Consider the following 15,618-nt stretch of genomic DNA (forward strand, 5'->3'; position numbering starts at 1 on the left):
GAGCATTAAACTGGTGAAAATAAAAAGATCTAGAAAAAAAATAATAAAAAAACTTGAGTAGTAAATAATAAAATGAAATATAAACAGAGAAAATATAGAACACCTCATTCCACCCGTGCCAAAATAATTACCCAACAAACTCATTGCGATTTCAAAATTGAGCTACAAACATGCTACACTATCTGGGCTCCCATTGTCTCTTTTCTCTCTCTCTAATAAGTTTGGATCTGCACCATCTAAAAAGGTAATTATAGTTCATTAAAATCCAGGAAAAGCATTAAAAAAGTGTTCCGGGTCACCATATCAGACCCGGCACACACTTTTTATGCTTTTCCTGGATTTTAATGAGCTATAATAAAATACCTTTTTAGACGGTGCGGATCCTGACAACTTATTTGCTACTATTCCCTGTGCGCTCCAGGGTTGATCACTGCACGTCTTAACCCATTGGTGCAATCACAATTGAAAATTGAACGGTCTTTTCTCTCTATGGGCTTGATTCACAGAGCGGTGCTAACTGTTTAGCACGGGTGTGCTAAACAGTTAGCATGTGAAGTGCCGCGATTCGCGCAATCGCGGACTTTTGCAGTGATTCGCGCGAATTGTGGCAAATTGCGCGCGCAAAAGTCCGCGAACGGCACTCCACATGCTAACTGTTTAGCACACCCGTGCTAAACAGTTAGCACCGCTTTGTGAATCAAGCCCTAAGGCAGCGTTCCCCAACCCCGTCCTCAAGGCCCACCAACAGTGCATGTTTTGTGGAAATCCGCACAGGTAGTTAATTAGCTCTGCTGAGACACTAATTACCTCACCTGTGAATGATTGTGGTTTTCTGCAAAGCATGCACTGTTGGTGGGCCTAAAGGACAGGGTTGGGGAACTGTGCTCTAAGGCATACATGTCCAACTCCAGCCCGTGGGCCAAATCTGGCCTCAGATTTGTCCCTCTGGTGGTTTTCCCTGCTTTGCATTAAGTTTGGTCCACTTAGGACCACCAGAGAGCCTATATTAGAGGGTAAGCCCAGAGCCGGGACAAGGTCCTCCAGCACCCAAGGCTGAGACACCAAAGTGCGCCCCTCCATCCCTCCCACCCCAGCCGTCACACACTGATTGCTATTAGACTAAGAGGCGCCACAGGGCCCCCAACACCTTAATCTCTAGGTATCTGGCTTGCAGTCACTGCCATGTTTCCCCTTTTTTATTTCTCTCTGCTTCAAACACAATAGGGGAATACTAGCTGAGTGAGTTGTGTGCCCCCTCCTACACTGCGCTCTGAAGCTGGAGCCTCTCTCGCCTCTGCCTCGGCCCTGGGTAAGCACTAGATCACCAGGGAAGCCATATGGGGAGGGGGAAAGCACTAGGTACCAGGAAATTGTGTAAGAGAGGGAGTGGGACCACAAGGGAACTGTATAGGGGAAGGAGGGGGGCTCTAGACACAAGGGACATTTAGAGGGGGAGGGGGCTATTCAACACCAGGAAACTTTATAAGGGAGAGAGGTGGCCACTAGACATTGAGGTTGGCCCATGACTTGGCCCCAGAGCTCAGTTTCAGCCCACTTTATATTTGAGTTTGACAACCCTGCTATAAGGTATTCGGACATCACACACACACACACACACACACACACACACACACACACACACACACACACACACACACACACACACACACACACACACACACACACACACACACACGATAGAACGTTTATTTTGGACTTGAGCTCAGAATCTTCTAACATTTATAACAGTTATAGGGTTGGGCTCCTTGTTTCAAAATGTTCTGCTTTGTAATACCCAACCATGCATATCTCCATTTTACCTACTTTGCTGTTACTTACGGTTCAGTACCACTACCAGCACTAGGACATTGGTTCTCAATGTATCTAGTCATTTGAGGCAGTTCATATTCTACAAGGGCCTTAAGTTGGCCATCGCCCACTCCATCACGGTAAATAATTATTTTAGCGGGAAAGAAGCCGGTGTTCTGTCTAAAGTTCTCCATAGCCGCTAAAGGAAAAAAAAAAAAAAAAGAAGTAGATCATTCTCACAAATGTTGTATTTGACACAGCCTTTAGGAGAAATTCCCTGTGAAGAAGTTAGTTACATAACCCATGGATCTGGGCGCTAGTCTACTTTAGGGGACCCGGCAGGAAACCTCATAGGGACATTTTGCTAACACAATTGGGTGGACAGCACCCTCATGAATGGCTAGGTTTCACATAGGTTTTAGTAAACTACGCCCACCGCACTATTCAGCCAATCACAACGCTTCGTGGGGTAGAGAGTGCTGTGATTGGAGAACTGTTCCCTATGAGGTTTCCTGCTGTCCCACTGCAACTTCTTTCCCAAAAGATACTTAGTTCCTCCATCAAGGACAAAGACTACAAGGAGATTATTATTTGCCATTTATATGGCACCAACATCTTCCGCAGCGATGTACAGAGTATATTTGTGACTTAGAGAGGCTCACAATCTAATCCCTACCAGAGTCATATGTCTATGTATGTATTGTGTAGTATGTAGTAACCTAGGGCCAATTTAGGGGGAACCCAAGTAACTTCTCTGTATGTTTTGGGGATGTAGAAGGAAACCGGAGTGCCCAGAGGAAACCCACACAGACATGAGGAGAATATACAAACTCCTTGCAGATAGTGCCCTGGCTGGGATGTGAACTTGGCACCCAGCGCTACAAGGCAAGTGTGCTGACCACTACGCCACCGTGCTGCCCAAAAGGAGATTTAGCAGCCACCTGATCCAGCTGCACATAGTACAAGTAAGGTGGACTCCAATCATCAGAATAATGGTAAACGGGAGGAAGATTTAAGGTGCGTACACACATCAAATTTGGATTGGACAATTTTACCACTTGTAGTATGAGAAGTCATTTACACAATGTATTTAGTATTCACAAATCTGTTGGCTTTCATACTACATGGAGGTGGTAAAATTGACCAATCATTGGCAAATTTTAAAATTGGAGGTGTGCATGCACCCAGTTTCATCATTCTCTTAAAGTCCCTCTTACTGTACAAACACTTTTTTTACATCATTTATTTTTCCAAAATAGTTTTTCATACAAAAGGATTCACATAATGACATAATTCAATAACAAACCTTTACATATTGCAACAGATACAATTCTACCTTCCTCAGAAAGAAGCAACTTGCGTATTCGCCTCATTGTCATGCCTGGGGTATAAGTTAGCCCCATTCCAATCTCCTCTCATAACTCAAGGGCAACCCAGGCATTGCCTCGGCTCTTCAATTTAGTTCTATTGAAGTCTAAATCTGCTGCAGTATTACTTCCTCTAAACTAGAGCTCCCTCTTCACCTCAGGGAACTCCAAGGTTCTAATCTCCAATACCACCACAGTCACTCATCACTATGTATATATACACACATGTATACATATACTGTATATACTCGCATATAATCCTAATTTTTCAGCACAAAACATGAGCTGGAAAGTTACCCCCTCGGCTTATATGCGAGTCAGTGGGGCAGAACAGATGGTGGAGCAGGTTTTGTTACTGGCAGAGAGGCGTAGGGATTGTGCATTCAAAATTCTGCTCTTGCCAACTGGCTCCCTGCTGTATCTGTGCCCCACATCCCCTGCAACATGGTGTGCAGAGTGCGCTGCTCAAGACTTCCTGTGTAGCAGAGTGTGCAAGCAATGTGTCAGCAGTGCAATAATTGAGAATTCTTCCTGTGTGGCATTCGCTGCCTCATATCTATGACCCCATCTAGTGGCATCTTGAGACACAACTATTGTCCTTGTGGCACATCTGGCTATGGGGAGGGGGGCTAACTTGTACTGGAGGCACATCTGGCTACCGTGGAGGGCTATATTGGGAAGGGGGCGTATATGCGAGTCAATCACTTTTTCCTGTTTTCTGGGAGGAAAGTGGGTACCTCAGCTTATACGCGAGTATATACAGTATACCAACTCCCAGCCAACCACCACCATCATTTATCTTCCTATCCCATACAAGCCCCCCCCCCCTCCCCCCCAAAAAAAAAGCCCCTCTCCCCACCCCCCTCCTGGAGGATCCTGAAACAAACCCAAGAGGACGACGGTTTTAAGTTCTGTGTCGACCAAAATATCCAGGGGGACTTATCCAGCAAGGGCTTATACATACTATTCCGTATTATTAAATACTATCCATTGGGCCCACGTTTTCCGAAACTTCTCTGACTGACCATGTACCATGAGGGAGAGATCCTCCATTATCAAGATTTCCTCTATTTTCCAGTCACCAGTAACCAGTCACCTATTTTCTTTTTTTTTTTTCGGGGGGGGGGGGGGGTCAACTGTCTTCCACCTCCTGGTAGTTAATATCTTGATTGCATTGAGCAAGTGCCTCTGAAGCATATTTTTATACTTCTTAATACTCCATGGGTTACTATTCATCAGATAGAAAGCAGGGTCATCAGGGAGGTGTTTTCTCACTATCCTACTCATGTAACCCATGAGTCTCCTCCAGAAGTCCCTTAACCCCTCGCACTCCCAGAATATATGGAGAATTGTCCGATTTGCCCGATTGCACCGCCAGCACATAGGTGAGACCTTTGGCGAGACTGTACAAATACTTTAATCGGGATTCTACTGTAGGAACCGATAAAACCAAATAGAAGCAATTAAGCTAATAATGTCGTAATCAGCTTGAGTACTTACACAGCATGCAGTGTTTAAGACTGTCAACAATCTCTTGCTTTTGGCTCTGAACAATGCACCGAGAATACCAGCTGGAATAAACAAAAGAAAGAAAAATTATAGTGGAGGAAGATGTAGAAGTAAAACTGCATAATATCAGCTGGCGCAGTCTAGTTTTTTTCCTTGTCTGCCAGTAGTAAAGATGACCTGCTACAGGCTCATTGTGGATCATGAACGAACTACATAGCCAATAGCAAGCCTCCCAGTTTACAATGTGTTGATTTATCTGCCCCCCTATTTTATTGCACGCCTGATCAACAAAGTTGGCCCGAGATTTCTCAGCATGCTCGATCAATACAGATTTCAGGCCGAAAACTGTTGAATCGTTGATCGGCATGCTTGTGGCACAGATTTAATCAAATTATGGTATCTGTTGACCTGGTCTCAAAAATAAAAAAATAAAAAAAATTGTCACACAGAGCTTAAAAAAATGACGGGTTGCAATCAATAAAAATTATTGAACAAAAAAAAAAAAAAAAAAAAAAAAAAGGCAATCTGATAAAACCCTTATCAGTTTTGCAAGGAATTACCCATCATAGCCGTGGATGCCCTTCAATGCAAGGAAAGCATCCGAACCTCTAAAAATGCAGATATAGTTTGCTATAACTACTTCCTGAGGTAAGAAATTCCAGATTGTACCACTTTTAACCACTTGAGGACCACAGTGGTAAACCCCCCTAAAGACCAGGCCCTTTTTTTCATAATTGGCCACTGCAGCTTTAAGGCCAAGCTGCAGGGCCGCACAACACAGCACACAAGTGATTTCCCCCCCCCCCCCCTTTTTTTCCCCCACCAACAGAGCTCTCTGTTGTGTTTATTTTTTTTAATAATTACATTTTTTAATAAATCTTTTTGTTCATATTTTCGTGAATTATTTTTTTTTACATTTATTTTTTTTTTCTTTTTAGAAATTCCCTCCCTCCCCCCCAGCAGGCCAATCACGCGATCGGCTGTCATAGGCTTCTGCCTATGAGAGCCGATCGATCTCTTGTCCCCCAGGGGGACAGCCGTGTCACACGGCTGTCCCCAGTACAGCACTGCTGCTGATCGCAGCGCTGCACTATGTAAATAGACGGCGATCACGCCGCCTAACGGCCCCCCAGGGAAGGCTTGGTGGTGTAAAGGTGGCTGGGGGGTGTAATGGTTAAGGGCTCTGCCTCTGACACAGGAGACCAGGGTTCGAATCTCGGCTCTGCCTGTTCAGTAAGCCAGCACCTATTCAGTAGGAGATCTTTGGACAGTCTCCCTAACACTGCTACTGCCTATAGAGCGCGCCCTAGTGGCTGCTGCTCTGGCGCTTTGAGTCCGCCAGGAGAAAAGCGCGATATAAATGTTATTTGTCTTGTCTGTCTTGTCAATAGCCGCTCGGAGATTGAAGAGGGAGCGGAGCTCCGCCCCCCCGAGAAGGAGATGCGTGCGCACCCTGTGCGCGATCTTCAGTAGCCGGCTCTAGGACCTGACACCAATTGGCGTTAGGCGGTCCTGGGGCTGCCATGGCCACGCCCATCGGTGTGGAGCGGTCATCAGGTAGTTAATATAAAGAACCCCTTTCTAAGTAGATGGCAAAAACGTTTTCCCCTCAATACGTAGATAGTCCCATTGTCCTTAGTACAAGCATGGGGAGAAAAAGTTCATCTGCCCAGCTTTTGTATTGCCCTCTGATGTACAGTATATATAGCCTTACGTTGGCTATACACCTATATACGGCCATCAGATCGACCATTAAATGGATCCCTTTCCGATCAAATCCGATCAGAGGGAGATCTATTACCTGTAAACACTAAACAGATTTTCTATTGAATTTAGCATGAAATAGATTGAAAATCTGCAGAGCCTGTCTTACCACCCAGGTCACCCCCCAGCCATCAGCAGAGCTCTCACCAGTACCCCTGACGTGTGTCCACCTGTGCCATGGGTTTCCTCCTCTCTGTGACCATTTCCTGGTCATGTGACACGAGCTGACGTTCAAACACTAGAGGTACAGCAGCATATACACCTTCGATCAAGTAAAATTTGATCCTGCACGATTCACTAAAATCGATCGATTTTGGATGGAAGTTTGCATTAGTGATTTCTAGCAGATTTGACCAGTAATTAAATCTGCCATATATGGACAGTTAAAAATTGTCTAACGTATGGCCAGCTTTAGCTATCTGCAGATTGTGAGCCCCTCCGATACATGTCAGTATCTCAGTCTATTTCCAAGCTAAATAAGCCCAGCTTGTCCATCTTTTCTTGTTGAGACCTTTCATCCCTCCGATTCATTTAGTAGCCCGTGTTTGCACCTGTTCTAGTATGTCAATGTCCTTCCTATACTGTAGTACCTAAAACTGTATCCTGTACTCCAGATGTGGCTTCACAAGTGATTTATACAGAGGGAATGATATACTAGCATTTCTCATTTTACGTATGACAGAATTTTATTTGCTTTAGCCGCTGCTGCTTGGCGTTGTATCCGGTTACTTGTTATCAACCAGTACTCCTAAATGCTTCTCCAACTTTGCAGGTCGTAGCAATAGGGGTTGCAGAGGTAGCGACCGCATCGGGGCCCCGAAGGCCCCTCTTTAACTGCAGTATTAGCTCTCCATTGGTCCTGTGCTCATAATAATCACTTCTATAGATACTTTGAATAGTGGTAATCATTAACAAACTGTTCCCCATCCCCTTCTTGCACCTCTGACACTGTAGTTGCCATTGGCAGATTTTGGTGCGCCGTATCAATTGCCATGTATAGAATGCTTGGGGCGCCTCATTGTAAAACTTGCATCGGGGCCCACAGCTCCTAAGCTACGCCACTGCAAGTCTGATGTTCCCAGCTATCTGCCATTCTGGCCCATCCAAGGTGCAGGACCTTACATTTAACCACGTGTCACCTGACTTGCATCAGTTCAGGTGACACTGACTTGCATGCATAGATGCAGGTAGCCACTAGGAGCCCGCTCAGTGCTGCAGAGAGGCCGCTAGATGTGGCTGGAGGTTCAATAAGTATTTTAAAAGCCTTAAAGTGAAGGAGAGACTAAGCACCCTTATGTATTTTACCATATATATCAGTGGGAACATTAGAGAAAACACCTACCCTGCTCTCTGTTTCATTCTGCACTGCTCAGCTTGCTTATCAACAGTCCTGATAAAATCCCAGACTGAGCATTGTCTGGCTTTGCTCAGGAATCCTTATAGCAGAGTGTCTTCTCTGATGTCTTTTCAAGCCCAAGCCTGTGGCTCTGCTGTAATGCTGTGGGGGATTTTATCAGAGCTGATTAGAAGCAGGCTGAGCAGTGAAGAATGAAACCGAGAGCAGGGTAGGTGATATACAGTATACGGTAATACATGAGGGTGCTTCGTCTCTGGTTCACTTTAAAGCCTGTCGAAAGCAAAGCCCCCATTATCCCTCAAACGTGCCATTAATTGAGACTTCCCATTGCCTGACGTCCCGATAACTGGCACTTTGCTGTATTTCTCCAAAATAAAGGGGGCAGGTGGGGGGGAGCAATGATGACAACTTACCGAGTGGCACCTACGTTTGCACTAGCGACAAAGCCGGCAACGGAACTTCCACGCGATACTGTATCATGGTAGATATCAATTCCAACCAGCATACAATCTGTAAACTATGGGGGAAAAAAAATTCAGTGCTTTAGTACAACATTTCATTTTTATACTTTGACCCTTAGATTAATAACTTTGGATAAGCATGGCTCTTAAAAAGGAAACCAGGAGTGAGATAATTGCTGCCATATTCATTTCCTTCAATACCTGCTGCCGGGCAGTCCTGCTAATATCTTTGGCTGTAACACACACCTAAAACAAGCATGACGCTAACAATATAAAGTGAACATGAGGTGTGAGCGATATGGAGGCGGCCATATTTATTTCCTTTCAAGCAATACCAGTTGCCTGGCTGTCCTGTTGATCCTCTGCCACTAATACTTTTAGCCATAGACCCTGAACAAGCATGCAGCAGATCACGTGTTTCTGACATTGTCAGATCTGACAAGATGAGCTGCATGCTTGTTTCTGGTGTTATTCAGGCACTACTGCAGCCAAACAGACCAAAAGGGCTGCCAGGCAACTAGTATTGTTAAATTACTTTTTTTAATTACTATTAAGTATTTATATAGCGCCGACATATTACACAGTGCTGTGGAATATGGAATATTGCAATGTGGGAGGAAACCAGAGTGCCCGGAGGAAACCCACGCAGACACGGAGAGAACATACAAACTCTTTGCAGATAGTGCCCTGGCCGGGATTCGAACCAGGGACCCAGCGCTGCAAGGCAAGAGAGCTAACAACTACGCCACTGTGCAATATGGCAGCCTTCATGTCACTCACCTCAGGTTCACTTTAAAGTAAATGTAAAACATGGTGGGCTACAGTATTATTGATTTCTATAGAGCTAGCATCTTCCGCAGCGCTGTACAATAGAACAGGCTATAACAATACAAAGCATACAATACAGTACCCACTACTGACCATCCTCCTGCTGCTAGTTGTCTTCAAGGTCCCTCTCACTCGAAAATCATTTCCCCCACAGCCTCCAGGATGTTTGCCAGATGGTGAACAAGAGATTCTGAACTGGGCGTGTGCAAGTTCCAAACTGCACATTTGTCTTTCATGCAGGAGAACTTTCTTCACGAGGCTTGCGCTGTTTGGAACTCATATGCCCAGTTCAAAAAAAAGAGTTCATGCATGACCTCTGGGCAGGGTCGGATTTACCATAAGGCACGTGCCTACAGGTGCCTGATGCCAGATAAAGGCAGCTCACTCCTCTCCCTGAGCCCCTCCCACCTTTCCTATGCAGAGCCCAGAGCAGAGTGCAAATGAGGGATTACTCAGCCTGCTTTAGGCATCCCACTGATGAGATCTCCCTTTAGTCAGGGGCACCTCTAGTTACTTAAAGTGCTGTTGCAGGTCTTTGCACGGAGATAGGCGAAAATAGCCGATCTCTGTCGGGTCCGCTCTACTGCAGTACAGCGGCCTGACAGCGATCGGCTATTTCCACCTAGAGCCGATACTGCGTCTGCGCTGGAGCCGAGAAGGTAAATATTTACATCCTCGCTGTTCGGGAGCTTTATCGCCACCGCCGTGGGACTGAACAAGCATGTAGATCAGATGTTTTTTGACTGAAGTCTGACTGCATGCTTGTTCAGGTATGTGATGCAGACAACGGATGCCAGAATGATCAGCAGGACAGCCAGGAAACTGGTATTGTTTAAAAGGAAACAAACATGTCAGCCTCCATATTCTCACTCACTGCATGTTCCCTTTAAGGGGCACTCCTACGCAAGAATGGAGAGGACCTTAAAGGGATACTGTAGGGGGGGGTCGGGTGGAAATGAGCTGAACTTACCCGGGGCTTCTAATGGTCCCCCGTAGACATCCTGTGCCCGTGCAGCCGCTCACCGATGCTCCGGCCCCGCCTCCGGTTCACTTCTGGAATTTCTGACTTTAAAGTCAGAAAACCACTGCGCCTGCACGCCCGTGTCCTCGATCCCGCTGAGGTCATCAAGAGCGCACAGCGCAGGCCCAGTATGGTCTGTGTCTGCGCAGTACACTCCTGGTGACATCAGCGGGAACGAGGACACAGCAACGCAGGCGCAGTGGTTTTCTGACTTTAAAGTCAGAAATTCCAGAAGTGAACCGGAGGCGGGGCCGGAGCATTGGGGAGTGGCTGCGCCAACACAGGATGTCTGCGGGGGACCATTAGAAGCCCCGGGTAAGTTCAGCTCATTTTCCCCCGACCCCCCTACAGTATCCCTTTAAGGCCTTGTGAGGTGCACCCATTTGAGACATATTGATGAGGAGAGGTGGTAGTAGTAGTAAATAAATAATCCTGAATAGAATAGGGCGTTACATTTTTGTTTAAAACCTAAGAATACATTGAGCTTAAAAATATATCTTACAGTTTTATATCCTTTCCACTGAGATTTCTTAAAAAAGTGCACTTTTAATGAATATTTTGAAAATATAGTTAAGCTTGTAAAATTAAATAAACTGTTCCCATAATGTAACAAATACATTCGACATGGAAAACAAAAAACAGCAAGTGTGTCAGACTGTCATAATAGCAGTGAGGCTATGACACTTGTCGCTTTTGTCTGTATAGCACTTTTGAGCACTCTAGCACTTTGTTATAATAACCCTGACGAAGACCTTATTTACCAGGTGAAACATGTTGGCTTGTATGGTGGGGTGAGGTGTTTAGTTAAGATGCAGTCTGGGAAAGAAGGGTTAACAGTCTGAGGATTTATATAGCCTCAATCGCAGGGCTCTGAATTTTTCCCCTCTCCCAGTTACGTTATGGAACAGTTTAATTTTACAGGCTTCATTTTAAAACAATTAATAGTTCAGTTTTAACACATCTCTGTGGAAAGGGTATAAAAAAGGGCCTGTTTCCACTACACGCAGATTGGATGCAGAATGGATGCAGAAAAACTGACTCCAATGAATGCCGATGGGAAATTCTGCATCAGAAAAATAGCTTTTAATGGAACCAGGCCCATAGACATTCACTGGAGTCAGTTTTTCTGTATCCAATCTGCGCGTAGTGGAAACAGGCCCATACTGAATCAGTAGTGTTTTTTTCTTTAAAGGGATACTGTAGGGGGGGGTCGGGGGAAAATGAGTTGAACTTACCTGGGGCTTCTAATGGTCCCCTGCAGACTTCCTTTGCCCATGCAGACATTCACCGATGCTCCGGCCCCGCCTCCGATTCACTTCTGGAATTTCAGACTTTAAAGTCTGAAAACCACTGCGCCTGCGTCGCCGTGTCCTCGCTCCCGCTGATGGCACTAGGAGGGTACTGCGCAGGCCCAGTATGGTCTGTGCCTGCGCAGTATGCTCCTGGTGACATCAGCGGGAGTGAAGACACGGCAACGCAGGCGCAGTGGTTTTCCCAACTTTAAAGTCTGAAATTCCAGAAGTGAACCGGAGGCGGGGCCCGAGCACAAATAAGTGGCTGCGCGGGCACAGGATGCCTGCGGGGGATAATTAGAAGCCCTAGGTAAGTTCAACTCATTTTCCCCCGACACCAATACAGTATTCCTTTAAAATCTCTTATACGTTGACTTACTGGCATATCAAAGCTCCAGAGCTCTCCTCCCATCTTGCAGTTCATTTGCAGGGCGATCTTGGTGCAGACAGACATGAGTGTCTGAGGCTTGCTCAGGGTCCTGGTAATCACACACTGACTGGGGACGGGCCTATCTATGCACAGGTGTTTCTTAAATACATCGTACTTTGCTTTGTTTTGTGCGGTCAGGATAAAAACCACCTGGGGAGAAAGGGTACAAGAGTGAAAAAAAAAATCATTGTGTTCTTAAAGGAATACTGCAGGGGGGTAGGGGGGAAAAGGGTTGAACTTACCTGGGGCTTCTAATGGTCCCCCGCAGACATCCTGTGCCTGCACAGCCACTCACCGATGCTCCGGCCCCGCCTCCAGTTCATGTCTGGAATTTCCGACTTTAAAGTCGGAAAACCACTGCGCCTGCGCAGCCATGTCCTCGCTCCCTCTGACGTCACCAGGAGGGTACTGCCCAGACGCAGACTGCACTGGGCCTGCACAATACATTCCTGGTGACGTCAGCTGGAGCGAGGGCGTGGCCAAGCAGGTGCGGTGGTTTTCAGACTTCGAGAATTCCGAAGTAGAAAATTCTAGAAGTGAACTGGAGGTGGGGACCGGAGCATCGATGAGTGGCTGGGCGGAGGCACAGGATGTCTGCGGGGGACGATTAGAAGCACCAGGTAAGTTCAACTTTTTTTTTCCCCCTACAGTACTCTAAGACCACTACATCTTCACCACATCTATAGACGGCAGCCCCAATCACCACATCTATAAATAGACAGCAGCCCCAATCACCACATCTATAAATAGACGGCAGCCCCAATCACCACATCTATAGACTTCAACTTCAATCGCCACATTTATAGATATTTGCCCTTTATTAATGGTTACAAGTATGAACCATTAGCCTTGGGCAGGTAGCAAAAGTACAAATCATTTTGTTGGCAATACAGCCAGTATCTGATACACCTGTGCTCTTCTACTAGGATTTTTTTTTTTTTCCATTTAGGTCCTGGACACTTGGCCTTTAAAACCAATGATATATTTCTCTCCAAGGTCTTTTGTTTCAATGTTACCTGCTAGGAGTCGCTTCCCCCTTTTTTGCATTAAGATATTTGATGGATTGCGCACTATCAATATTTTTTTAGGGGATCCCCTACATTTTTCCATCTGGCCTAGACATGGTGGCCCACCTGTGTGTTCTGGTCAATTTTAAATAGATTTACATATATGTGTGTTTGTATTTTGGTCATTAATAAAATGTGTACTTTTATATATAATTTATTTCCTCCTGCTTCCTTAGTCTTACATTGATCATATTGAGAAGTCTCAGACTTGTGGAGGATTATCTGTGATAGGAATTTTTAGGACCCATTTGTCTAAATCATTTTGTTGATCATTACAAAAAGTATTATAATACACATACCATCTTTGTATTTTCATCAATGCTCTTGAAGGCATTTAGATAGTCCGTTATTGAATCTTCTACTTCCACCCTTAAGAGAAACAAAATGATGTCTACAGTATCTCACAAAAGTGGGTACACCTCTCAGTTTTGTAAATCTATCTTTTCATGGGACAACATGGAAAATGACACTTTGATACAAAGTGAAATAGGCATTGCATAACAGCGTACATTAACTGCCAATCAAAATAACACAATACACAGCTGTTCATGTTGCTGGCAATACAGGTACAACTTGAAAATTAGAATATTGTGCAATATTCCATTTATTTCAGTGATTCAACTTCAAAGGGGATACGGATATAAGAAATAGACTCATCACATGCAAAGCGAGATTTGGCAAGCATTTGTTTGTTATAATTTTAAAGGATTATGACTTGACTTACAGCTTATGAGAACCCCAAAATCAAAATCTCAGCCCATTAGAATATTGTGGAAATGTTCAATATTGTCAGCTCAAAGTGTCAGACTCTAATCAGCTAATTACCCCAAAACACCTGCAAAGGGTTCCTATTTCATATATTAGTTTCACCTTTTAATTTCTTAATGACCGCGCCACGCCGATGGGCGTGAATGCGGCGGCAGCCCCAGGAACGCCTAATGCCAATTGGTGTCAAGTCCTGGGGCGGGGTTTTGCAGGAGATTGTCCACTGCATCTCCGCTTGAATCCCCCGCCATCTATTTACACTGTACAGCGCTGCGGTCTAAGACAGAGCTGTGTCACACGGCTGTCCCCTCTGAAGGCACAGAGAGCGATCGGCTCTCATAGGCTGATGTCTACGAGAGCCGATCGCTGTCATTGGCTGGCGGGGGGAGGGAGATGAAAGTAAAAAAAAAAAAGGGGGTACATTTAAAAAAAAAAAAGAGCCCACCAACAGAAAGCTGGAGGGAGGAATAACTTGTGTGCCGAGTTGTACGGCCCCGCAGCGAGCCCTTAAAGCTGCAGTGGCCTAAGTTGTAAAAAATAGCCTGGTCACTAGGGGAGTGTAAGTGTACGGTCCTCAAGTGGTTAAAGGGACTTAGCCCGCGAGGTCCCCCAGCGTCCCCCTGGCTCATCTTCTGATCCCACTGGCAGCTCCGTTAATCAGTGACTTCGTCCGGGGTGACCTCGTGGGCAAGGGGGGCTGGAGGAAGCCTCAGGCAAGTCCAAATTCCATTTTTAATCAGCACTCAGGGTCCCTTTAAATTGAATTACTGAAATAAATGGACATTTACAAGTGAAACTCGAAAAATTAGAATATGGTGCAAACATGAGAATACCCCTAAGTGAAGAATGCCTAAATTCTGCCCAATAAGACATTTCCCTCCCCAGGGGCAGGTTACTCGTTAGCTTTACAAGGTCTCAAGTGTGACGCAGGTGTGTACATGATTTCCATTTTCCCCTAGATATGTTTTAAAACGTACGCCCCTCATCCAGACATAATTTACTATTCTATACCCCATTTTGAAATGTTATTTCTACAATGTGTCATTCATGATTGTTCTCTAATTTGGTTATTGCTGTACAAATATTTTCTCTCAACCTCTATACTCGGGTAAAATTTGTTTTGTCTGTCTTGTTGAAAAAAACTTCAATAAACATAATTGAAATAAAAAAAAAAAAAAAAAAAAGACAAATTTGGGTGGATCCTATAGATAACCGTAGATCCTTCGATATGGCCAATTATCAGTTCATCTCCGTTACAAAAATGCGAGATGCTTGTGTGTAATGTGAAGTAGTAGTGTAGTAGTATAAAACGGTTAGCCAGCAATATACAGGAATAGAGACTGAAAGACTTATTTTTAAACGGAAGGTCCAAGGAAAAAAAAAGTTTAATAAATGTACTTACCCGGAGCTTTGTCCAACTCCTGGCAGCCGCCCTCGCCGCAGCTCCACTTCCAGACAGTACGGTCCGGGGTCACCTCCGTTGCAGATGCCGACCTGGCCAGGCCTTCTGCGCCTGCACAAGCGCCACTCGCGCTGATGTGGTCTGGAGTGTTCTGTGCAGGCGCAGTACTTCTGCGCAGAACATTCCAGACCACGGGATCATGAGTGGCGCTCACGCAGTAGTTGCCAGTTAGTATCTGTAACGGTGAGGACCCCGGGAAACCAACTGGAAGCGGAGCTGCGGTGAGGGCACAGGATGGCTGCCAGGGGCTGGAGGAAGCCCCGGGTAAGTAGATTTAAAAAAAAATAATAATAATAACAAACAACTCCTCACATCTGTCCTTTAACCACTTCCCATCTGAGGGGTTTTACCCCCTGACCACCAGAGCAATTTTCACCTTTCAGCGCTCCTTCCATTCATTCGCCTATAACTTTATCATTACTTATCGCAATGAAATGAACTATATCTTGTTTTTTTCGCCACCAATTAGGCTTTCTTTAGGTGGGA

General features: G+C 45.2%; 1 protein-coding gene across 3 annotated transcripts in view; it reads right to left on the minus strand.

Annotated features, from left to right (window-relative positions):
• Positions 1-15,618, minus strand: part of LOC137545433 (piwi-like protein 1) — a 105,762-nt gene that overhangs the window by 20,146 nt on the left and 69,998 nt on the right. For all 3 annotated transcript variants that reach the window (XM_068266646.1, XM_068266648.1, XM_068266647.1), the window contains exons 14-18: positions 13,205-13,274; positions 11,788-11,988; positions 8,220-8,323; positions 4,677-4,747; positions 1,840-2,008 (exon numbers count right to left, since the gene is read on the minus strand). In XM_068266646.1, coding sequence (XP_068122747.1) covers positions 1,840-2,008; positions 4,677-4,747; positions 8,220-8,323; positions 11,788-11,988; positions 13,205-13,274 — 615 coding nt within the window. The remainder of the gene's footprint in view (positions 1-1,839; positions 2,009-4,676; positions 4,748-8,219; positions 8,324-11,787; positions 11,989-13,204; positions 13,275-15,618) is intronic.

The sequence above is a fragment of the Hyperolius riggenbachi genome, chromosome 2, assembly GCF_040937935.1.
Source record: "Hyperolius riggenbachi isolate aHypRig1 chromosome 2, aHypRig1.pri, whole genome shotgun sequence".
In the NCBI taxonomy this organism is placed as follows: domain Eukaryota; kingdom Metazoa; phylum Chordata; class Amphibia; order Anura; family Hyperoliidae; genus Hyperolius; species Hyperolius riggenbachi.